Source organism: Dipodomys ordii, unplaced genomic scaffold (genome assembly GCF_000151885.1).
Source record: "Dipodomys ordii isolate 6190 unplaced genomic scaffold, Dord_2.0 Scaffold90, whole genome shotgun sequence".
Classification (NCBI taxonomy): Eukaryota; Metazoa; Chordata; class Mammalia; order Rodentia; family Heteromyidae; genus Dipodomys; species Dipodomys ordii.
Window position 1 is genome coordinate 2,658,129 of NW_012267306.1, and position 24,630 is coordinate 2,682,758.

The 24,630-nt window shown below is 39.2% G+C and overlaps 1 protein-coding gene across 2 annotated transcripts in view; it reads right to left on the bottom strand.

Annotated features, from left to right (window-relative positions):
• Positions 1-24,630, bottom strand: part of Cdk14 (cyclin-dependent kinase 14) — a 413,243-nt gene that overhangs the window by 122,940 nt on the left and 265,673 nt on the right. For both annotated transcript variants that reach the window (XM_013026092.1, XM_013026093.1), the window contains one exon: positions 19,069-19,132. In XM_013026092.1, the coding sequence (XP_012881546.1) occupies positions 19,069-19,132 (64 nt within the window). The remainder of the gene's footprint in view (positions 1-19,068; positions 19,133-24,630) is intronic.

Consider the following 24,630-nt stretch of genomic DNA (forward strand, 5'->3'; position numbering starts at 1 on the left):
ATGAAAACTTTTATTTGCCTAGGATGATTTACACAGTCTAGCTTCTTCAGGAATTATTTGTGTTGACAAAAGAAATGGAAATTTTACTCTCCAAACTCTAAGAAAATTTACAGAAAAATATTGACACATTGGTCACATAATGCTTGCTAGCTGTTTTCTCTATGAAGATTTCTCTATCCAAATGTAACCATTCTGGGTCTCCTTTCTTATATTTCTTGGTATTAACATATGGCTAAAGGCAAACTCCTCATGTCCTGTCATGTGCATTTACATTTGTCATTGAACAAACCTCATAGTTTTTTGAAATTACCAAAGTAAATAATAAATTAATTTTGGATAGGTATTAGTAACCTCAACTCTTCCCCACTTTCCATTTTTGATGACATAGCAATTGTTGACAGCACCATAGGTCTCTCTCTCTTCATATTTATTTACAAATACACATATATGAGGTATAAATATTTAAAAATTTTAATTTCAGATTGATTTTATAATAAACTGGCATTTAGTAACACATAGCAATTATTCCTTCAAATCAAGAAAACATAGGTCACATTCCATTGGATACAATTACTGTAACTTATTGGATGACTTTCTATTTCTTGTTTTCCTTGCAAACAAAGCTTCAGTGAATATTCTGGCCCATCTATCTCTATACAAAATGCTTTCATTTCTGTCAGATAGATTCCTCAACAGAAAATTGCTTGGCAAATAGTACCAACATTTTATATCTTGATAGAAGCTGAAGGTTTACTTTTAATTTTCCCAGCAGCCATGTAAAAGCCCCTCTTTCTCCCTTGACTTCCAGTACCAGTTAATGTTCGTGTTTCATATTTCTGTCAAAGCTGGGCTTGATAAAACATCCTTAGGCTTCTTTTCATACCCTTTCTGGCCTGTTTACATTTCCTCTTCTATTTCAAATTTCAGTTTTCACAGCTGGTACTGATTTTAATATTGGATTGTTGGTCTTGATCAGTTTATACAAGTTTTCTGTATCTGATTAAATTGTCTCATATACTCAGAGTAATGTACCCCATAATGGATCTTTGATCAGTAATACTGTATACATGCATATGATTACAATGGAGCTGATAGGTGCCCCTTAGTGATACTGTAGTCATTGCAGTGTCATAGCACAATGTAGTGACCTGGTATACACAAACACTGTGCTGCCAGCTGTATAAATAGCAGATATAATTGTCAGATAATTACACATAATATATATTACTTGTAAATGCTAATAGATGACTATGTTACTTGTTTACAAAATTATATGCCCGTGTGTGTGAGTGTGTGTGTGTGTGTGTGTGTGTGTGTGTGTGTGTGTGTGTGATTACCAGGCTTTAAAATCAAGTTCTTGAGCTCTTTTTTAGCTTTCTTTTGTCAGTTGTGGGACTTGAACTCAGGTCTGGGTGCTGTTCCTGGGCCTCTTTGTGCTCAAAGCCAGTGCTCTACCAGTTAAGTCACAATACCACTTCTGATTTTCTGGCAGTTAAATGGAGATAAGAGTCTCATAGACTTTACTGCCCAGGATGGCTTGGAACCACAGTCCTCCTGAGTAGCTAGGATTACAGATGTGAGCCACTGGTGCACAGTTTCCTTGGCTTTTTTGTTCACTGTTGGTGAGCTGTCTCTTGAACCACATCTCCAGTCCAGCTTCCTTGCTATTTGAGATGGAGTCTCACAGACTTTTTTGTTTTTGAGCAGGCTAGCTTTGAACTGCAATCCTCACAGTTAAATCTCCTGAGTAGCTGAGATTATAGGTTTGAAATATCAAGGTATCAGCATCAACTGTTCCATGTATTTGTTCTTCTATTTATCACACTATATTTTTATTGCTATTTTAGAGTATATCCTTTTTATATACTTACATACATCTCATCTCTCTAAATATATACCTATTTATATATGTGTACAATATATTTAATATATATTTACTATAGTGTATATGTCTACATCTATATCTATAGTTATATCTCTATGTAAAGCCCAGGTAGGACCTTGAAGAGGAGTTTCAGAAGAAATGCTTCTATCATGAGAAACAACAAGTAACTTCATGTGGTTTCTTTTCCCTGGGGGCCTTCCAGTGGAATGATGTATGAGCTGAAGACAGTGATAATGATTATTCTGCCCTGTGTAGGTTAAGGTTAATGCATGCATTTGTATATTATTTTTTAATTATCATGCATTAGTTATATAAGGGGTGCTGTATTGTGATATTTCCAGACATGTACACAATGTTTTTCACCTTCTCTATCACTGTCCCTTATCCCTCCCCCTTCTTTTTTTTATTTTTTGGGGTCTGGTCGTGGGGCCTGAACTCAGGGCGCTGTCCCTTAGCTCGTCAGCTCAAGGCTAGCACTCTACAATCTTGCATTTACAAGTAAATTATAATCCTTAGCAATTAGTAAATGCACACAAATATAACTTCTAAGAGGCTCCCCTATTTATAGCTTAACAAGGTATGCTAATATAATCTTTTCTGGAAACACCCTATATCAACGTTAGTAATGCACGAGAGACAAATTGGTAGTAAACCAAGCTAATAAAAAAATAAAAAAGATTGGATCTTCATTCTCATTATATTACCTTCCATCATTATTCAGATGAACATTTTAATGCTTTTAGCAAATATTGCCTGGGAACCTGTCTATGTGTCAGGTGATGCACATAAAATGCATGGAGACATAACAATGATTAAATGCAGATCAGTAGCAGAAAAACATAAATGGAGAGTGGGAAATACTACAAGGTCCCTTATCCCTCCCCCTTCTCTTTTTTATTTTTTGGGGTCTGGTCGTGGGGCCTGAACTCAGGGCTCTTGTCCCTCAGCTCGTCAGCTCAAGGCTAGCACTCTACCATTTGAGCCACAGCGCCATTTCCGGCTTTTTTCTTTTTGCTTATGTGGTGCTGAGGAATCGAACCAAGGGCCTCATGCATGCAAGGCAAGCACTCTACCACTGAGCCATCTTCCCAGCCCCTCCCTCCCCCTTCTTAAAACAATCCCAATAGGTTTAACTTTTCTGTCTTATACCTGTAAATAAACTACTGAAAGCACATTCATGTTTATTCGCCTTCTTCACAAATGTTAATTTACAAGAATGTCTAAAAAGTGAAAAAGGACAAGGGTTTTTACAATAGAAAAAAATCTTAACAGAGTAAGAACATTAACAGGGATGTTTTGATATAGCTGTACAATGACTATTTTAAGGTAAATGTAATTTTTGAAGAATTTAAAGCTTACAAAAAGTTTGTAAAATAATGAAGTTATAGTAAACTAAGATTATTTTTTAAAACAATTGTTATGGGTTTCGTGTGGCATTTAAAGTCTGCAGCATTGCACAGTAGCATTCTCAGCCTTGTCACTCACTGATTTACCCAGGACTTCCCTACCTGCAAGCGTTGCTCATGGTTAAGTGTCCTGTGTAAATAAATACAAAAGATCCTTGGGATAGAGGAATGTGTGGTTCTAAAGAGACTATCACTAAGGAAAACACATAAATGCTCAGCATCTACAACTTAGTGCTCTAGATTTATTCAAATTTGCCTATTCTATGTACAGCAGGTCTGAGTATCTATAACTTAAAATTGAATGGAGCTTTGCTTCAGTGGCTCATGCCTATAATCTTGGCTACTCTGGAGGCTGAGATCTAAGGATTGTGATTTGAAGCCAGTTTGGGCAGAAAAGTCCCTGTGAGACTCTTATCTCCAAAGAACCACTCAAAAAACTGGAAGTAGTGCTGTGGCTCAAGTGGTAGAGCAATAGCCTTAAGCACAAAGAAGCTCAGGGACAGCACCCAGGCCCTGAGTGCAAGCCTGACAATTGACAAAAAAAAAAAAAAAACGAATAGAGAAAAACACATTAGTGTCACAAATTTAATGCTGTACACATGAATACTGTGCACCAAAAAACTAGATTTGTTTTATGTTCATCTATGGTGATTCCAAAGGTATCTAACATGTATTACTCATGGAGTTTCAGAGATATTTTTCTTTTTTTTTTCTTTTGGTCAGTCATGGGACTTGAACTCTGGGCCTGGGCGCTGTCCCTCAGCAATTCAGCTCAAGGCTACTGCTCTACCGCTTGAGCCACAGCACCACTTCCGGCCTTTTCTATTTATGTGGTGCTGAGGAATTGAACTCAGGGTCTCATGCATGCAAGGCAAGCACTCTATCACTGAGCCACCTTCCCAGCCCCTCAGAGATATTTTTCTAAGCAGGGATACCTAACTAAATATTTCACCATCTCTAGGTGCCAGCCTGGATCAGAGCAGATACCAGAAGTCTTGATCCAAGGGTATTTGCTAGCTTAGAGCAGCTCTGATGAGTCTTCCATTTTCCTGATACAGGCAGAAGTGCTCATCAACAGTTAGGATTTATTTCGTTCAGAAGAATATATAATTTCTCAATTTATTCATTACCAGAAAACATTATAAGTTGCAACAGAGCTCAACAAATTAGTATTTGACGATGAAATGACAAGAGCAGGAGAAACTGGAGGGCTATTCTATCAAGTTTTTATAAAAATAATAAGAAACTCTCATATTAAAAATTAATTACATCAGAGTACTTGTAAAATGAATTTGATTCTCTTGACTTTGGACTCCCCACAAAGCAATTTTAATAATTTTTTGATGAGCAAGAATTCTATTATAGATAAAATTAATACAATCTTGCATTTACAAGTAAATTATAATCCTTAGCAATTAGTAAATGCACATAAATATTACTTCTAAGAGGCTCCCCTATTTATAGCTTAACAAGGTATGCTAATATAATCTTTTCTGGAAATACCCTATATCAACATTAGTAATGCACGAGAGACAAATTGGTAGTAAACCATGCTAATAAAAAAATAAAAAAGATTGGATCTTCATTCTCATTATATTACCTTCCATCATTATTCAGATGAACATTTTAATGCTTTTAGCAAATATTGCCTGGGAACCTGTCTATGTGTCAGGTGATGCACATAAAATGCATGGAGACATAACAATGATTAAATGCAGATCAGTAGCAGAAAAACATAAATACAGCCTTATAGATGGAGAGTAGGAACTACTACAAGGTAGAAGCAGAAACAGGTGCTGGAGCCACTAAATACATCTGCCTCTTTTCCAAATGAAGACAAGATAAACCCAAATATCTGTAGCTGGCTCCAAGAACACACAGGACCTAACCACTCACACCCAGTATCTTCTGCATCTTAACTGCTAAAGCTCACAATTTCAAGTGGAGCTCTTTCTAACATTTTCTGCAGTGACCATTACATTTATAGTATGTCTAAAAGATCATACTTTAAAAGCTACTTTCATCCATGAATAAAAATAATGTCCCATTAGAATGAAATCAACACATTTAGCTCTGGAAGGTTTGGAAACAAAAGAGATGTTTAATACCCTAACACAGTATTTCATAAAATAGGCAATCACCTGCCTTAAATAAGATTCAAGATTTGCATATGAATATTATACACCATTCACCTTCAGATAAGTTTATTCTCACTTGCTACTTTAATGTTTAATTTCTCCTTCCAATTATGTTTAAACTAGAAGTTTAGATCATCATTATTTAAAGCATTGGCTAATTCATAGCATAACTGAGGAGTGCAATTAATTTCAACCTGCAGGCTGATTTTCACCTTCTCCCCTTGTTGCAGGTACATTGCAGAGAATGTTCACAACACAGCTGGAGACCAGAGAGAAAGAAGAGCCTGCAGAGGAATCACTGGGTACATTAGGTATCATGACATGGGAGATGTGTGAGGAGGGGGAAGCTGGAAAAGTTTTCCTCAAATCCAGGGCTTGTGCTCTGCAGTGTCTTGTTATTCCACAAGAAAGCAAGCAGAGAACAAGATTACACAGTGTAAAGTCTCCTAGCTTAAAATAGCAAGACCTAATATAGCTTAAAGCACTGTGAAAGCAAACTGTAGCCCTCATAAAGATAGAATCTGTTTGGATTTCATCCATTTGTTTATAAGTATACATATATGTATTATAGGTATGCTTATAGGTATGCTCCAAGAGAATAACCTTAAAATTTATTCTCATAGTTCTCTTTTAACCTATCATTTTATATCTTACAAGACACTGCTTAGTTTTTAGCTTCAATAATGGGAGGATATACGAATAAAAAGTTTTACTGACCAAACAACCAATGAAAACCTCTAGTCTGTGCAAAGGTCTTGAAATGTTGAACCAGGAATCATAGAGAATACTTTTCTTTTCAGACAAGGGGACAGACAAGGGTGGCAACAGAGAAGATCACAAAAGGCTCAAACTTCAGCAGTATATCTGTTACAGAGTTGATAACACACAATAATAACTCCTCATAATAATAATGATAAGTAAACATTAGTTTATAAATCAATATACGTTGATTATGCCTCTAATTCCATATGCAATACTAAGTTCTAATATCATTAGTTCAAAAAATGTATTTGACTATCTACAATTTAAATTTAGGATTACTTTGCCTCTCAATAAATGCATTGACTTTTACTAAGCCAGTAAGATAGTAGTACAGATTTAAGCAAAGAGCTGGGGTTATTCTAAAGGAAATCCCGTCATCCAGTAGAGATTTATTGGCAGGTCCATGCTTTGGAATACAGTGGAGGAAAAGACTCCAGTACTTCATAAGGATAAACAGCTAGGATAGCTAGTCCTGAATTATTTTGGTTACATTTCAAATGAGTGTCCTAATTGTTTATGTCACCCTCAAATCCTTTTGGATAGAAGGCACAAGTACTCACTCTCATTCATTGTACTTATTCTGTGTCTGCTTTGTCTACTGTGTGCAGACACTATGAGTACAGCAGTACACCAAACATACAAGGATGTAAGTAGTCTCTGATAAATCATGCAAACCAGAGAACTAAAGAACCCCTCAACGAAGAAACCCATATTCCATATAAACTTCTATAAACAAGCATTCTATTCAACTCATTCGTGTATGCAAACATGGGTTTGTGAGCAACAGAGCTCTTGGGGAGGTGTCCTATCTCCCCACACTGTGTCAACGCTCTCCAAAACCTTTTTGTCTAGAGAAGTACACTCAATCAACTGGTCATATACTAAAGCCAAAAATGTAAGATTTACAAACAGGAACAAATTTGCAGCTCCCACAAAATGTAGAAAAGTTCTCCAAAGAGGAAAAAATAAAGAGTAGCAGGAGTGTGTGTGTGTGTGTGTGTGTGTCTGTGTACATGTGTGTGACTGTGTGACTCTGTGTGTGTATATGTGTGCAACTGTGTGACTGTGTGTGTGACTGTGTGACTCTGTGTATATGTGTGTGATTTTGTGACTCTGTGTGTGTGACTGTGTGACTCTGCGTGTGTATATATGTGTGACTGTGTGACTCTGTGTGTGTGTGTGTGTGTGTGTGGTCCCCCCATTCCAAAGGATCTGCAAGCTGTGCAGGTCCAACCAACCAGGCATTATCATCACTTCATCTTACCCTTGCACAATGAAGGCCAGAAAGGCTCAGTTGCCTGAGACTGTGATACAGGCCAGGGCTAGAGCCTGAATTAGGACTCTGCTCTTTGTGTCCCATTAGCCACAAGGGCACACTCAATTCTCCCATCTGATATTTAGCAAACATTTCCTGTATCCTATGTGGTTTTCAAATATGAGCTCACTTTAAACTCATAATAATGCTGTAGAGTCGGGGTGATTGGCTCTATTTTATATGTGGAGAAACTGCAGTATCAGACATCGAACACCAATACTGCTCACAAGTGGCAAAGCTGTCTGAACCTAACTGTGCGGATCTCTAACATTTCTTCATGTTGAGACACACGACATTTTTACCCTGAAGCGAATCAAGCCAACGCACGCAGATTAAACTCCTTCAGCAGCCACAAAATGTGCACACTAATGATCTCCAGGTTTCCTCCTCCCAATACTTGCTACCTGCTGTTCAGATGTCTCTCATTTTAGTTAAAGAGAACAAATCTTACACTCATAGAAAAGCCAAGACCAGTATCTTTCAAGTTCTAGTAATCCTGGATACAGTACCTAAACTTCCTGTGCCTCAGCTTCCCCACATCGCAGATGACATCCTCCCTTAGAGAGATCAAATCCTACCTTACATCCAACCTTACAAAATGCACAGAGGAAAGTGCATCTCAAGAGCTGACAATAACCAGTCAGCCTTTACTACTGTCATCACAGCTAATATAAATATTCCTTAAGGCTGACCACCTTATACAATTATGTAAAAATATACCTGGGAGACATGGTATCTAGAAAGCAGTGTTGTTCCAGTTATGCTAAATAATTCTTTTGAGGCAACAGGTAAATGAGTGAACCACAGACATGTTGATGATCTTACCATTTCTGCTGCATAATTCTGAGATATTTTTTTCAGTGCAAGAATTGAACCCAGGACACACTAGACAACTACTCTACCACTGAATTGTATCTCTAGCCCTTGGGAATTTTTGTTTGTTTTTCTTTGAGGCGGAATCTCACTATTTAGCCTAGGCTAGTCTTGAAGTCACTATATAGTCCAGTCTGGCTTTGAACTCATGATTTTCCTACCTCTGGCTTCCAAATGCTGGTATTATAGGCATGTATCACCACATTAGGTAGTAACTCTTGTGATTCTAGTGTACTAGTAGAAAGTGAAACTTGGTGTTCTAAGAGAGTATCAGTTCTTTTTCATGGTACAGATTATTAAATGAAATACCAGCTGATCTAGAGACATAGCATATGTATACACACACACACACATACACACACACTCTTAATATTATCCACTGCAAACATTATCTCTTGTTAGCTACAGAAAGGGGACTTTTGTCAGTTTCAACAACCCACCAATTTCATTAGTAGTTCATTGACCTGTCTTGAATATTTGGGGAATAAAATATTACTTGCAAGGTGGGTGCCAGTGGCTCATGCCTGTAATCCTAACTACTCAGGAGGCTGAGATCTGAGGAATATGGTTCAAAGCCAACCCTGGCAGGAAAGTCTGTGAGAATTTTATCTCCAGTAAACTACTCAGAAATAGCTGGAAGTGGCACTGTGACTCAAGTGGTAGAGTCTTGAGCACAAAGAGACCAAGGGATAGTGCTCAGGCCCTGAGTTCAAGCCCCGGGACTTGCATCCTACATAATGGATAGTTAGGTTTTTCTTTCATCTCTACATTATTTTATAGACATGTATTTATTTGTCTTAAAGGAACCTTAGGATAACTGTCTAGTGAGTTGTTAAATAAACAACAGGACAATATGAGTTTGATTCACTTCTCTTAGCCAGGAATAGCTGGTAAGTCTAAAAGTGAGAAGATTTGGTAGGAGAGACTGAATTATTCCGCAAATGACCCTCCCTCTCCCCACGAGTGGGCTAGATACGTTGTTTCTATGTTTACCTGATAGCCTGTGTCTCCAGTGGAATGCCAGTTTTCGGCTGATCAATAGAGGCTTGAAATGTGGCTATGGAAGTGGGGCTGCTCTCTGGACTCCTCCCTTTCACCAGAGGCAGAGCATTCTTCCACAACTGCTACTCCAAGGCGAATGAGGAGCATGTAGGACACACCTGAGTCGGACTAGCTTTTGGCTGGTTAACTGGAGATGCAGTCTTGTGGATTATTTTCTAAGGCTGACTTTGAATCTCCAGATTTTGGGAGCTAAGTAGCTAGGATTACAAACATCATCCACTCAGTGCCTGATTATCCCACATTTCTCTGGACTGACTAACAAGATTTCTGTCTGCTTTTTTCTTCTTTTTTACTAAATATAATTTTTATTGTATGATACTGTACAGAGGGATTACAGTTTCATGAGTAAGGTAATGAGTACATTTCCTATCGAGCATTGTTACCTCCTCCTTTGTTTTTCCTCTACTAGCCCTTCCCTCCCCACCTCCACAACTCCACCCTTCCTCCCCTACCCCACAGTTGTAAGGTTCATTTTCAACACAGTGTCTTGTATGTCTCACTGCTATAATGGGTCAACCTGTATCCTTATTTCAGCATTTTGTTACTATCATATCAGTGGCCATATCCGGAGCCTTTCATATCAAACCCTTGGCAGAAGGGTTTGATCTCTGTGTTCGTGTCTTTGCTGCTGGTGTGACAATAATTTCCCTTGAGTCAAAGCTGGCCATGATAGTCTCTCTCAACCCAGAGCTGTAGGCATGAAGGACAGATTAAATGGAGTTCACATGTGAAATGAAGCCTCTTTGCAGCTTGGCAATAGGTATGTGACCTCCATAGCCAGCATGTCTTTCTGAAAACACCAATCATCAACTTCCTCCCCTCTCAAAATCCTCACACTCTAAATAAAATTCCAACTCCTCTTTGGAGCCCTCCTCTGTCTCTCCCTGCTTTCCCTCTGGTCACACTTTTCCATCCACACTTGAAACGTGTAATTTGTAATCTGTTCATTGGAACATGGGCTCCAAAGGGAAAGCAGCTTGTTTCTTGGTTCACAGCTGTATGGTCAGCACCTTCAATGCACCTGGCACAGCGCTCAGTACGAATGGTGCTCCTCAGCCCTGAACAGACTCAGTACCAGCATCTGTTCTGCAGCGTGTGCCAGACAAGCCCTCCCAGTGTGACTGCCACCACTGCAAAGTAAGAACAATCAACTATTCCTGCCACCTTCTCAAGCTAGTCTCCCTCCTCCAGAAAGTTCACCTCGCTTACAAGTTCACTGGCTTTTCCACACCATGTGGAAAAGGACTGCCATTCGCTTTTGGGAGAAAGACAATCAAAGTTGATGCATGTTCTGGCTGATAGAGGGAGAGAGAGCGCCATGTCCTAAATCTATATCAAGAAGACCTACAGGACTTCCAGTGGTAAAACTGAAGACAAGAAGCAGACACTGCATAATAATTCTTAAAGGGATACGTCTACTTTATAGCCATCACATTGCCATATTTGTATACATGTACCTAACCCATAATCAAACCTAGTTGCTACTAATCTCTTTTTAAAAAGGGCAAAAAGTTTCTCAAGGAAAAGTATGGAAACCAAGTAGGAAAGAACATACCAAGAAGACGTATTATTAGTGGCAAAGATATTATTTTATAGCTATAAGCTAAGTCTTTAAAAGGTTAAAATCACTGGGCTGGGAAGTTGGCTCAGTGGTAGAGTGCTTGCATGAGGCCCTGGGTTCAATTCCTCTGCACCACATAAGCAGAAAAAAGCTGGAAGTGGTGCTGTGGCTCAAGTGGTAGGGCACTGAGGGACAGTGTCCAGGCCCAGAGTGCAGTCCCCACAACCCACAAAAAAGGGTTAAAAACATTTTGGAATCAATTATGTTGGCTGGCTCATTTTTTTACAATAAGGTACAGTAAAAACAAACAAATAATAAACCGATAAGCATAACTTGTCTGACTTAATTTCCACTGAAGTGTATGGGCTGGATGCAGCAAACAATCTTTCTAGACGAGTAAAGAAGGAGATCTCTGCAGGGCACAGGAGCACCTCCGCGAGTGTGATCTGTGCTGTCTCTTTCCCCTCGTCTTTCTGCATGGCGTACCCCACCACTGCCATGGCTATTCTTTCATTATCCTAAAAACTCAGTGAGAATAAAGATTAAGGGTTCAAACTCCTTGGGCACAAGAAGGACAGAAGCGGTGTTTCCTACACGGGGTACTGCGGACTGCACACCCCATTTGAAGCCATCAACTTATTGGAAGAACAGATTGCCTGGCTTAGGAATCTATCCATAGAAGACAGTTAAGGTGGGTTAAGGTTGCCACAGGAAGATCCAAGGACTTTCCAGAAAGCTGTAAGGCATAGCTGAGAGGATCCAACAGTGCTCCCTCCTAGCTCAGGCCCGCAGGAGAGGGACTCACTGCAAGACAGGAAGGCACAATGAGGATGCAGGTGTCAGACTTGGGTGTGATTCTGGCTCTGCTCTATACTGTAGGGGTGGGGCCTGGTATTAAGCCACACATTCTCTCAGTCTGTCTCCTAGAGTCTTTCATTGTAAAATTAGATAACAGTTCATGATGCTAATCCTGTAAGTTCTCAGCGTTATTCTGAATATAAGATGAGATATATGTTGTTTTATAAGTAATATGATATAAAATGTAACATGTCACCAACATAGAATTGTATTTCTGAAATAATTTACATCCTTTGTTTGGAATTTAAAGTCTGGATATAATTGGATCTAAGGGAAAAGTTTTCACTTCATGACAATACTTCAGTGTAATAAAGTATAAATGTTGATTTTAAGGCCAGTATGTTTACAACCTCTGGTTTTTAAATCACCACTTCTACTTTGTCTCTGATAGAAAATGCTCTGTATTTACCTTTCTTCGTCCTCTATAATATATTCTATCTTCATCAAAGTTTCTTCAAATAGCCCCTTGCATTAGATAAATAATCTTCAGAAATAGTGTTGTGCATGGTGGTGACTGTTAATCACAGCTACTTGGGAGATCAGGAGGATCATGGTTCAAGACCATAGTGGGGAAGGTAGCAAGAGCCCTTTCTGTATCTCAACAAATAAGACAAGCATGATAGGCATAAAAAAAGTCATAAGCAGGAGGATCATGTTCTGAGGCCAGCTCTGGACAAAAGCATGTAACCATATCTGAAAAAAAATAATCAAAGCAAAAGGGGCTCGGGTATGAATCAAGTGGTAGAGCAAGGCCCTAGATTCTGTAGTCCTAGAGTTCAATCCCTAGTACTGCTCAAAAAAATAAATGAAAAAATAATAATATAACATTAGAAGTGTTCTGTTACCATGCTTGATTTTGAAAAACAGAATTATTTTATTCTAATTTTAATATGCTTTTATGCATTTTATTTTCCTTCCTTGAACTTTACAGTGTTTTCCCACATGAACTCTTGAATAATAATCTGTCATTTAATCACTGCTGAGTGGCCCTTTTGTTGGATATATTTAAGAGCTGGATGAAAATATCATACATGGAGTTCTCATGTATTTTGGTAAGAAACTATTTTATATAAAGTGATTTGAGGGTTTTGTGTACAAATTTACCAAATAGAGAGGGGGGAGCTCTCTATTTCTGAGACATTAAAAAAACAACAATGGCCAATAAGCTGTTTTGCAAAAGGAAGTCAATGATCCTCATCACGTAAAAAAATATTCTAAGATGTATATAATGAATAGAACTAGGGAAAAAACATCCCTGACCCCCAGCTCTGGCAGTGAGGGGAAAGAAACTGAAAACAGTAGAGTTCAGAGAAGACACAGAACCACTGACCCATTATTTTAAGAGAAATTCAACTAGATGTGATAGAAAAGCAGCAGCCTCCAAGTTTAGATTCCTCATTCCATGAAGCACACACGCATTCCTCTATACCTATGTGTATGTACACATATATACATATATACATAGGTAGTAGCTGTTCACATTCATACGTGTGTAATACAAGGTGGCTTTTCATGCTTACCTGTTTACTTTGAGAACCCACCTTCGGATCAGCATAAATGTTAAGTACAGAAGAAAATATATACAAGCCCTCTTACTATTTCAATTATTATTTTTGAATGTCTCCTCATACTTAGGGGGACCCTCTAGTTCTGAGCTGTTTTAGAGGAGCTGAAAAGGTCAAGTCATTTCTATTCATGGCCTATTGCCTCATCTTTCCCTTGAACTCTTAAACTACTTTAAAAGCTACTTGAACAGTAGCTTCCTTGAACAGCCCCTGCTTCTGCCTGGGCCTGAAATTCTCAGCACAACAGCCAGAGAGCTGCAAGCAACGCATCACCCAGATCGTGTGCTTCCTGGTTCACGATCTTTCAGGACTTTCGAACACATCCAGAATACATGGAGAAAGGCTCACAGCTTCCTCAGCGTCATTGGTGGCCTGTTTCAGCCCCAGTAGCCTGTGACTTCATTTTCAACTGTCTTTTTCATATTAACTTGGGGCATTTGTATGTGCTGTTCTCTGTCTGATAAGTTCCTCCCTTAGGCATTTCCATAGTTCTTGCCTTCATATATTTCAGTCAAATATTAGCTTTATAGGAAGTCCTTCCTTGACCCTCCTGCTTAAAATTCTAAGTCAGTTCCTCCCCTGGAAATTACTGAATATGTTTCTTGTTCTAGGATTATTCATAGTTTTCTCTAACACCAAATTCACTATACAGTTTACTTTCTGTGTGAATCTCCTGATTGAGGTATTCAGTGTTTTGTTCAGTGTAACATCCTAGACATACAGCTGATACTCAGTAAATATTGTTGAAACAATGAATTTTATTTATTCTACAGAATTAATGATAAAAAAGTAACTTTAAAAAACTGATATACAATGATGTTAGAATATCTTCAAAGCCATCTAGATTTACTATAACTTAGAATATCACCACAAAGTAAACTGTTTGAAAACCCAAACTAGTTTCTTTGACATAGATATAGAGTAATGAATGGTATGTGTACCCTTAACAGGAACTGGTCTTTAAATAGTATGCCTGCCTTACCCTAAAAACACCTTGAGATTTTTCTGAAGGTAAAATGTATGCAGCTAGGCAGTATTCAGCTAGGCAAGACAAGGAAGACACAAGTGAAGATTTTGTTCAATGTTGCTTCAAAACTAGAAACGGTAAGTTTAATTCTAGAGAAGCAAAAGTTTTTCAGGAGTAAGGGGAAAATTTCCCTAAAATATAAAGAACTCTAAAACTGCTCAGAAAACAATGCATAATTCCCAATTGTAACTTTGCCAAAAGATATAAACAGTGGGTAGATAAGGAAAAGTGAATGGCCCTGAAACACATGAAAAGATACTCAGCCTCTACGTTAAAAAGGAGCCTGCAGGAAGTAGTGCTGTGACTCAGATTGGTAGAGCGCTATCCTTGAGCAAAAAGAGCTGAGGGACAGCACCCAGGCCCTGCGCTCAAGCTCCATGACTGACCAAAAGAAAGAAGAAAGAAAGAAAAGTAGAAGGAGGAGCCTCCAAACTGCAAGTGAAGATGCCCATGCTGTTGACTGACTGACTGTAGCCACACACGGCATAAAGAAGGTGCTATGGAGAAGCATTCCAGAGATACTATTTATTTGGACAACAATTTGACAGAAGCATTAAAGACCGTAATTGTTTATACTTGAGCCTTTGATTTATTCTTCAGATGGACATGCACATCTGCAATAGGTGTGCATGTTACATATGATTGTTAACTGTATTAACACTTATAATAACAAAACAGTGGAAAGAGCTTTAATATCACTAATTAGGGTGACACCCAAAAATCAGCTAAATCTGGCAAAGAGATTTGTGTTGTTTGTGAGAAGACTAGAATCCTGTGGGCAATTCAGAAGACCTGACTGTGTGCTTGAAGTATGAATGACACCAGTGGAAAACCCTGGATGAATATTTTATCCTATGTCTAAAGACACAGGATTATGAGCATTGACCTTTTGCATTAATTCTTTCTGTATGACCGAGTCCCTGAATGTAGTTATCTTAGTGAAGAAATTCTTGGATCCCTTACTGAAGCTGCTTAAGTGCTTCCTGATTTTGTTTGTCATCTATCCTTTGGAATGTGCCTTTTTGTCTATTTTCCTGCAACTCCTTTGTTTTCTCTGGGCTAAGCTGAACAAATAAAGCAAAGGTTGGTTAAGCTCATTCACTGCCTCGTCATTGAAATATTAATTATTTAATAAACAATATTCTGAGATATCACTGCATGGACATCTGCCCCCTTTTCCAGAACCCTGCCTCCACTCCCCATCCAGGCCCTTAATGTGATGTCCCTCTCAATCCTTCAAGAGAGACATCACATTGCCCTCCCCTCCCCATGCAGAGAACCTGGAAGAAACACAAAATTGTATTTACCATAGAAAACTATACTAATAGCTGCTTACATTTGCATCAAGAAAAGAAACATAAGAAATGGATACATGTGGAGCCTTGGGTGGAGGCAGCAGTTGTGGGGAATGGGAGTGGGGGAGAAGGCTTGGGCTATGCCCCTTTTACACGCTGTCTGCCTTTGCAAATTAGCTTGTGACCTATTAAAAACTATTAGTATGTCTTCAAAGGTCATCCTCTCAGCACCTCTATGGCATTCTTGGGGGGGGCAGAATAAGGAAGTGGGAGATGGGGTGGGACAAGTAAGCTCTGCACTGAAACTCTTTCCGTTGGGCTTTCCTCCCCCAGGGGCCTGAGGTCTGGGAGGTCCCATAGTGGGACTCCCCTGTGGGTTTGGCTAAGCCCAGGTCCTCCAAGATATGCTTCTGTTGCCTCAGTACATAGAACTGTCTTGTTTGGCCTCCTCAAGGCAATTCAGGAATTCCTAAGCACACTGATTCTCATCTGTAAGCACAAACTTTGCGCTTACATATCTTAACTGTTCATGGGCACCAGGGCCTCTCACCATCCAAGCATCTGTTGTTCCCCTCCCTCTGTCCACCATGGGTGCTGTATCTGGTACAGCACTTAGACACAAAGCCACACAGTCACAGAAATGTGTGCTTTAAACCACTTTGGAAAGCAGTATGGAGGTTCCTCAAAAGACTCCACATAGAGCTCCCCTATGACCCAGCAATCCCACTTTTGGGCATTTACCCAAATGATCACAAACAAGACCATACTAAAGCTACCAGCACAACTATGTTTATTGCAGCATTATTTACCATAGCTAAGATATGGAACCAACCCAGATGCCCCTCAGTAGATGAATGGATCAAGAAAATGTGGTATATATACACAATGGAATTCTATGCCTCCATCAGAAAGAATGACATTGCCCCATTTGTTAGGAAATGGAAAGACTTGGAAAAAATTAGATTAAGTGAAGTAAGCCAGGCCCAAAGAAACATAGGTTCCATGGTTTCCCTTATTTGCAATAACTAGTATATGTCTGAGTCAAGCAGAAAAGGTCAGATAAGTTGACGTTAGAGGAATGAACCCCAAGATAAGCATTCAAATGTTTTTTTGTTTTTTTCCTTTCATGCAGTTGTTTCTATCATATTTATAATATGATTTCTATGTTATTTTGTATGTCCCTCCTCCATAGTATAACCCCTGCTTTCACTGTATTTGATGTTGGTATAATTTGTGGAGGGGAAGGGAAAATACAAATCATTTAAATAGGGATACAGGTGGACCCATTGCAACAATGAGATGTACAAGTCGTTATGTCGAAAAATGAACTTAACTTTGGTGGGGGGTGGGGGGAGGATCGGTGGGGGGGAGGGATGGGAAGGGGAAACAATGAGGAGGCAACAATGCTAGATAAGAAATGTACTGGTTATCTTGCCAATGTAATTGTAACTCCTCTGTACGGTATTCTCACAATAAAAAAAAAGAAAAAAATATAATCAGGGCAACAACTATCCTTTTTTTTTTTTTTTGCCAGTCATGGGGTTTACACTCAAGGCCAGGGTGCTGTCCTTGAGCCTCTTTGTGCTAAAGTCTATTGCTCACCCACTTTATCCACAGTGCCACTTACAGCTTTTTCTGAGTAGTTTATTGGAGATAAGAGTCTCATGGACTTTTCACTCTGGGCTGGCTTTGAACCACGATCCTCAGATCTCAGCCTCCTGAGTAGTTAGAATTACAGGTGTAATTACAGGTGCCACCAGCACCCAGCAACAACTATCTTTTGAACACCAATTATGTGCTATGTACATTCCTGGTCTCATGAAACTATAATCTATTGGCTAATTTGCACATCATAGCACTTTCCAGAACATATTTAATTAATGTTTGTGTATGTTGTTAATGAAGATCAAATTACTCAGTGTTTTCTAATCAGATACTTGGTGGAACAAATGATTGCCTTAATTGCTCCTTTCTGCACCTATAATCTTATTCATGTAAATTTTTTTCAAGTTCTCCTGTGCTAGGGATGGAACCCAGAGCCTCATGTATGCCAGGCAAGCACTCTGCTATACCCCAACCTTCCAAGTTCTTCTGTTTTATGTCTAAAACTAAAAATTTTATAATTTACCATGGCAAGCTAACCTCCTTTAACAGCCCATCACTGTAACATTTATAAAGAGCTGCGTTCTTGACTTAAGGCTCCACTGGGAACAAGTAAATTTGTTAGAGGATACTTCTTTTTTTTTTAAAATCCATCTTAAATTGTTAAGCTGCTAAGAGTGTTTCAGAACACACAAGTCTTTTAGAATTTTCAATACAAAGTACAAAGAGTCTTTGGGGCTGCTAAAGAGAGAAAAAAAGAATTTTCAGCAAACAGTACACTTTCAGAAGAAAAATGAGGAGTAAAAATAGTTTCCCAACTCAGTCATTCTTTGAAATGGATAATTTATTCCTGATTATCCCCACCAGAGAAGAAGAGGAGAGAAATAGCATACATAGCTCCCCTAACAGATATCATCCATAGCTCAATAATCATAATGATTATTGGATTCTCCATAAAATACTTTCAGTAATTTTATGGTGCATCTGCATTTTATTAATTGATTTGTAACTTAGGAACGAAAAACAACAACAGAATTATTTTATAATAATTGAATTTACTGACATTTCCAGTTCCAAATCTTTCTTCCCTCCTATAAAAATTAAGCAGTCCAGTTGAGATTTTCCTGTAATCATGAAAACTGAAAGTTTCGTGACTGCCATCTACTGGTGAAAGAAAGTGTGAATATATTTAAAGTTTTTTGTTTTCTCTGAGCTGCCCAAATTTAGGGGCTTCTATGTTTTTCATTAAAATGCAATGAGGGCTGTCTAATAGGAAATTAAGAACATTTTAGATGTTTAAACTGGTCATGTACTATGAGTTTTATAGGAAGAAATCAAGATGTGATGTTCCTTTTGGCAATTTAATACTATCCTAGTATTATTAAAAGAAGTGATATGGATGAGTTTTAGTGCTTCAAATTAAATTTCACTGTTATAGATGTGGACAGTTCACACTGATAAGTAAGTTAACAGTTACTGCAAGAGATTTAGTCAAATCAAATAAAGTTCATACTGTAAAAATAGTCTCCCCAGGGGAATGCCATTGTTTTTATTTTTTGCAGATAGAGAATCATGACAAAAAGTTCAATATCATCAGCACATAAATATACATGAGAAAAAGAAGAATTTTTCAAAGCAGGCTATTACTTGAAAGTGAATATTTACATATTCACCTTCGCATGTAGGAAGCACATAGCAATTGTAACTAATGAAGCATACCTGGCTTAAAATGTGGTAAAGAATGAACTCCAGGCCACGTATCTTCATTTGGTGTTCCAAGAACCTAGAGAAGGAAACAGACTTATTACTTCGAAAGCACTCAAAATTCTCAAGTGTAGAAAACATACACTGATATGTTATGAAACTCTGAATTTCTTTTTTTTTCCATTATCGTGTGCCAGAGTTTTTATTTTAATGAAAACAAATCCCAGCTAAAGAACCACCCAAGATGAATCTCTGTGTTCTAACAAACACAGCCAAATGTGACAAGTTAAAGCTCCTATTATTTTTTTATTATCAAGCCTAAACTTAATAAATAAACTAAGTAGTAATCAAGTGGCAGGTAGGATGTCTTCTTCATGGACATGAACAAAGGACATCTGAGTCCAATCGTGATGCTTTGTCCTTCACACCAGTAACACGTGTCATTATTTATAGTCCTAAGACTGCCATCTCTTCCCCTACATCCTCTTAACATGGCATTATTTCCAATTAGTGACAGCTATAGCTTAGAACGCTTAAGTTCATTACCATTAAAACTCTTAATTAGGTTATTTATCATTTCTTTTTGCTCAAATGCCATTCTTCCCACAGTTTCACCTTTTTCTATTCCTACTTCCACCTTCTTTTGCCATCTACATTTATATCACCACAATGTTTGATCCATTGAAAGGATTTCAAGGGCAATGCCAGCTGATATAAATCTGGGAACATTGTCTTTACTGTCCCAACCTATTGCTCTTATACTCAATGACCAGTGACAGAATAGCAGTGTTAAAAGGTTAAGAGACCAGATTGTAAATGTATCCTTGGGTGTGCATCCTTGTTCTCCTCCTTTCTACCCATGTAGCCTTGGGCAAGCAAGAACCTTGCTGAGGGTGATAAAAGTGCGTGCCTCATCTGCATGCAGACCAGTACCTGCCACATAGCAACTGCTATGTTAGTATTAGATGTTATTCAGAGTACCCACAGAGAACTGGGCCAGGTCAGGAAGACAGATCCAAGTGGGAGAATGCATAGCACCCATTTTTTTCTCCAGATGCTTCCTGGTCAAGGAAGTCAGATGCTGTCATTCAAACAATGGATAGTCCAGTGGCTTAAAAATGGCAAGCGATCAAACTGGAGAAAGGGAAAGGGGAAGGAACAAGGGCAGGCTTTATGGGATAAAGGGAGGCATACTCTACCTCTGGGGATGGGCAGATACGCTAGGCAAGGACACAGCGCAGGTTTCTTATTCTTTGTGCATGGTGGGGCAGAAGTGTGATGTCAAGGGGGACACAGAGTGAGTGCTCAACTCACTGCTTCCTGCTCCTCCCCTCCAGTGAGTCAGGGCCAAATTCTGCATTGATGTTTCCCCTGGAACCCCTAGTCAGCATGGAAGAGAGTGCTATTCTTCTTTGAATTCATAATTGGTAAATTTTATGAGCATCAATTAATATTAGCATTAACAGGTAGATGTATACAAATAAGATCACAAAACTGATGGGCTGGGTGGGGAGGGGTCAGTAGGCAAACAAGAGGGACAGAAGAGTGGACAAAGTATTGTCTGTGACAAACACAATTATGATAACAATGTCTCTGCAAAAAGGCACTTTTGTCTTTATTTTCAATAACTTGTGACTTTCTTTCCAGAAATCAAGTTTGAGGCCATGTAGCTTCTCCAGCTCTGTTCCTTTTGGATTTTAGGCTGGCTGAATTTTGCATGAAGGACAAAGGCGTTCAACAACACTTCCTTAACAGGGAGAAACGTGCAATGAAAATCACAATTTGAACACAGCCAGAGCATTGCATAAGAAACAGAGAGACTCTCAGAAAGTTTCATAAACAAACAATCCAGCCAGAACTTGAACTCTGTTCTCTTGCTTTAAGTAAAAGTGTAATTGTTACCTCATCCTTGTTTCTACAATGCCAGTGGTAACCACACTTCTTTCTAGACATAGACATTATCCTCATTCATGGATAGTGTCAAGGTGATGATCAACTATTATGGCTGGCTCACAAAATTTACCAGGAAGGAGAAAACAAAGCTTCAAGCTCTGAATCCTGGGTAGATGGGTACACCAAGCTTACATTATTTCACTACTTTTATTTTTACTTTGCTTTCTATGTATAGCAACTTATAGATGGTTTCTGCTTTCTGTCATGAGGTACAAAACAAATAAAGTCACTCAAAAAGGACTGAAGAAAAACATTGTCAAAAAGCATACTATGTGCTATAGCAAACATCTTGGAAGTAGAAAGAGCCAATCCAGGAGCCATAGTGATTCAGGAAGAGGGAGGAGATTCTCTATTAAACATCATCAAATAGATCCCCCCAAGAGGGCATCTTTTGGAAGCTGTTCTGGAAGAGGAGAAGGGCAGGGAAGGGGCAGGATTTGTGGGTTTGTCCTCCAAAATCAATGGTGAAAACTAGATTGTTGGGGACTTCCTGTGACTACTTTAGAACCAGTTAGGATGGTAAGCCAGAGCCAAGGGCTATGAAAACAAGATAGGATTTCCTAGAACATTCTTAATTATTTTCTTTAGGTATGTGTGTGTGTGCATATATATATATATATAATGCATTTATATGTATTATATATTTATATATGTTTACATATATAAATCTAAAGATAATATATAGCTGCCATCATCTCCAACCATACTGATGTCATAATTTTTTATTGTTACCTTCACATATAGTCTTGATCATCCATCATCCCCTTCTCCTGGCAGCCTCAGTAATCTTCTAAGCCCAGTAAACTCCCAACCAGTCTACTCACTTCCATTCTTGTCCTTTTAAAAATAACATTTCAGAGTGGCTTTCTTCCAAAATAGACTTTATCTAGTATGACTGTGAATAAAATCCTCCAGTGGGTCCATGGCTTCTAATTGTTCCTATATCCCCTCCCCCCGACCCAGTGGCACTGCCTGGCTTGGGTCTGCCGACTTCTTCCCTCATTTAGAATTACTTCTTTCTTTTCCCTGGATGCTCTGTTCATATGATCTCCAGAGCCTTGAATCTGTCCTGCACTCTCTTCACCCTGAGCCTTTACACACACAGTTCTTGAGCCTGGACATCTGGGCTCTCTCCACCTAATTAGCTGCTAATTAATTTTTCAGCGTGGAGTTGAAACGCCACTTTCTCAGGTCAAGCCCCCGTGATCCCGCACACTAGGGGAGAAGCTCTACAACGTGCAGTTATGTGCACCGGGGCTTCTTCACGCTAACTGTCACAGCTCAATTTTTACATTTATTTCTGTGAGAACAAACATTGCACAAATGCTTGTTGGTTTCAGTGAACTCAGTGGGCTTTCATTGTTTGCTTTTGTTTACTTTCTTCAAACCTTGTGTATCAAAAGATGTGGCATAAAGTAGATAGATATTTAAATATCTGTGGAATGAACTATATAAACTGTAAAGGTCCTTCTGGAGGATGGACAGACAAATAAAAGCAGGTGTGAAAGACTTCACTTAACGAAAGTCATGCTTCACCTTTTTAAGAGTAGAGGTGAGGCCTCTAATGCCCCAATTTGCTTTCCCTTCCACTTCACTGTGCTTCTCTGTGAAAAAGCAAAAATACATTCACATTTCCCGAGGGCCAGGCAGGCAGCCACCAAGGGAAAGGACTCCGGTCTGAGGAGTGCTGGTTGGGTGAGTGTGCACCAAGCCCTGTCCACAGAGGGCGGTGGCCACGCGGAGCAGATGAACCAGACCTAACAAAGCTGCAACCATCATCTGTACCTAACACAGGGGATGCTGGCAGCAATAAACATAAAGTCCAAAGCTTAGGTACTGTTTCATTGCTTGAGATGTGAAGATCAGATAGACAGCGAGTTGAATAAGGAGACTTGTAGTTTTCAGCTGAAAATACATTCCAGGAGATCGTCAAGGGGAAATCAAAGGAGATTGGGGTAGACTGATGCTAACATTTGGCTTTCTAAATCTCTGTCCTGATTTTCACACTTTTCCTCTGAGAAGGGGCCAGGGGCATCTTGTGTGACTGTACTGCATGCAATGCAGACTCCCACTGTGCTGGAAGCCTCAGGCCCTTGCTGGCCTTGGGGAAGCAGCAGCCATGCTGGGAAGGCGGTAAGGCATGGAGCCGTGGGTGACCTCAACCAAGGCCCAGCAAGCACACGGACACATTCACAACACATTTTCAACAACTACATGAACTTGAAAACAGATCTTTAGCCAGTGGATCTTAAGCTCACATGAGATCCAGTTGATTCTTTGGTGATGACTGCCTTGTGACGCCATGAAGCAGAACCACCAGTCCCATGTGTAGGGAGCATATAAGGTTCATGAAACCAGACATGCTTCCCCTATGCTTCTTGTCAGCTGCCTGTGGCCATCTGCCTATATTAGTAATTTTGTGTTCACACACTTTCACAAGTGATGTTATACATATCTAAATGGCCTCTAGTCTTGGGCCAAACATTGAGACTCCCTATGCTCAGAAACTGCTGGGCACTAAACATTTGGGCTTTTGGCGATATTGCTACACAGCAATAAACAGCAAATACAGGTCAAATCACTGAGTAATACCATATACTAGCAGAGTACACCTGTGCATTGTTGTGCCATTAATAGGTACCACATGTTAGGGGAGACAAAAGTAATTAGGGCAGTGTGGTAGGGAAGGCACTCAGAAAGGCCAGGGTGTGGTAGGCCCAGGCCCAGACATTTCCAGGCTGACTGGAAATGTTCACACTTGTTGAGAAAAGAATATTTTGGGATATCACTTACCATCGACATCCACTAGAGGAGGCTAACTTAACATAGTACTGAGTTAGAGAAAAGCAAGGGGCAATTAGTTAAGATACTAGTGTACCACAGACAAAGGCATTTTAGTGGTGAGAGCCGAACCATATGGGACCAGCCTGTTAATGAAGTTTAAGTAGAGTTAAGGGTAGATTGCACTGTATTGTTCATTGAGAGAGACTATGGAACAATTTTATCCCCCAGAAACTCAATAGTGAAATGCATACGCAACTATAACTCTGATATAATTATATGACATATAGTTTGGGAGACATAAGGTCATACACAAATGTCCACTTTTTTTATTTGTTGTATATTCAACTTAAGATGACGGCAGCCAAATGTGAGTTGGTAGAAGATGAATGATTAATTAAAGGAAGGTAGAGAAGGTAGATATGAAAGATTTCCTTCCTTGGCTTCTCATCCACAGTAAAAGTAATGCTAATTACTTTGTAGAAAACCAGCACAAATCATATGGATAATATTATTGTATTTTTGGTAAGTGACACGAGCAAGATGTTAGTTTGCATACATATATTTAAGTCTTTGTGTGCTAGAAATACTCACATTTGGCAATGATATGCTGGTTAGATGTGGGGGGGGGGACCTTAAAATGCCATAATTTTACATTGTTCTGTGCAGAGCAGCAGAACCCATGAAGTTCTGTAACCAGTGAGTGCTACCTAGGAAAGGCCAGCAGAGGGAGCCACAAGACTGAAGAAAAGAAAGCCACTAGGGTTTCTCGCAGACGAATAATTTAATTTGCTGCTCCACTGAAGGTGCTGGACTAAGCACCTTTTCAAAAGAGCCAAGGTT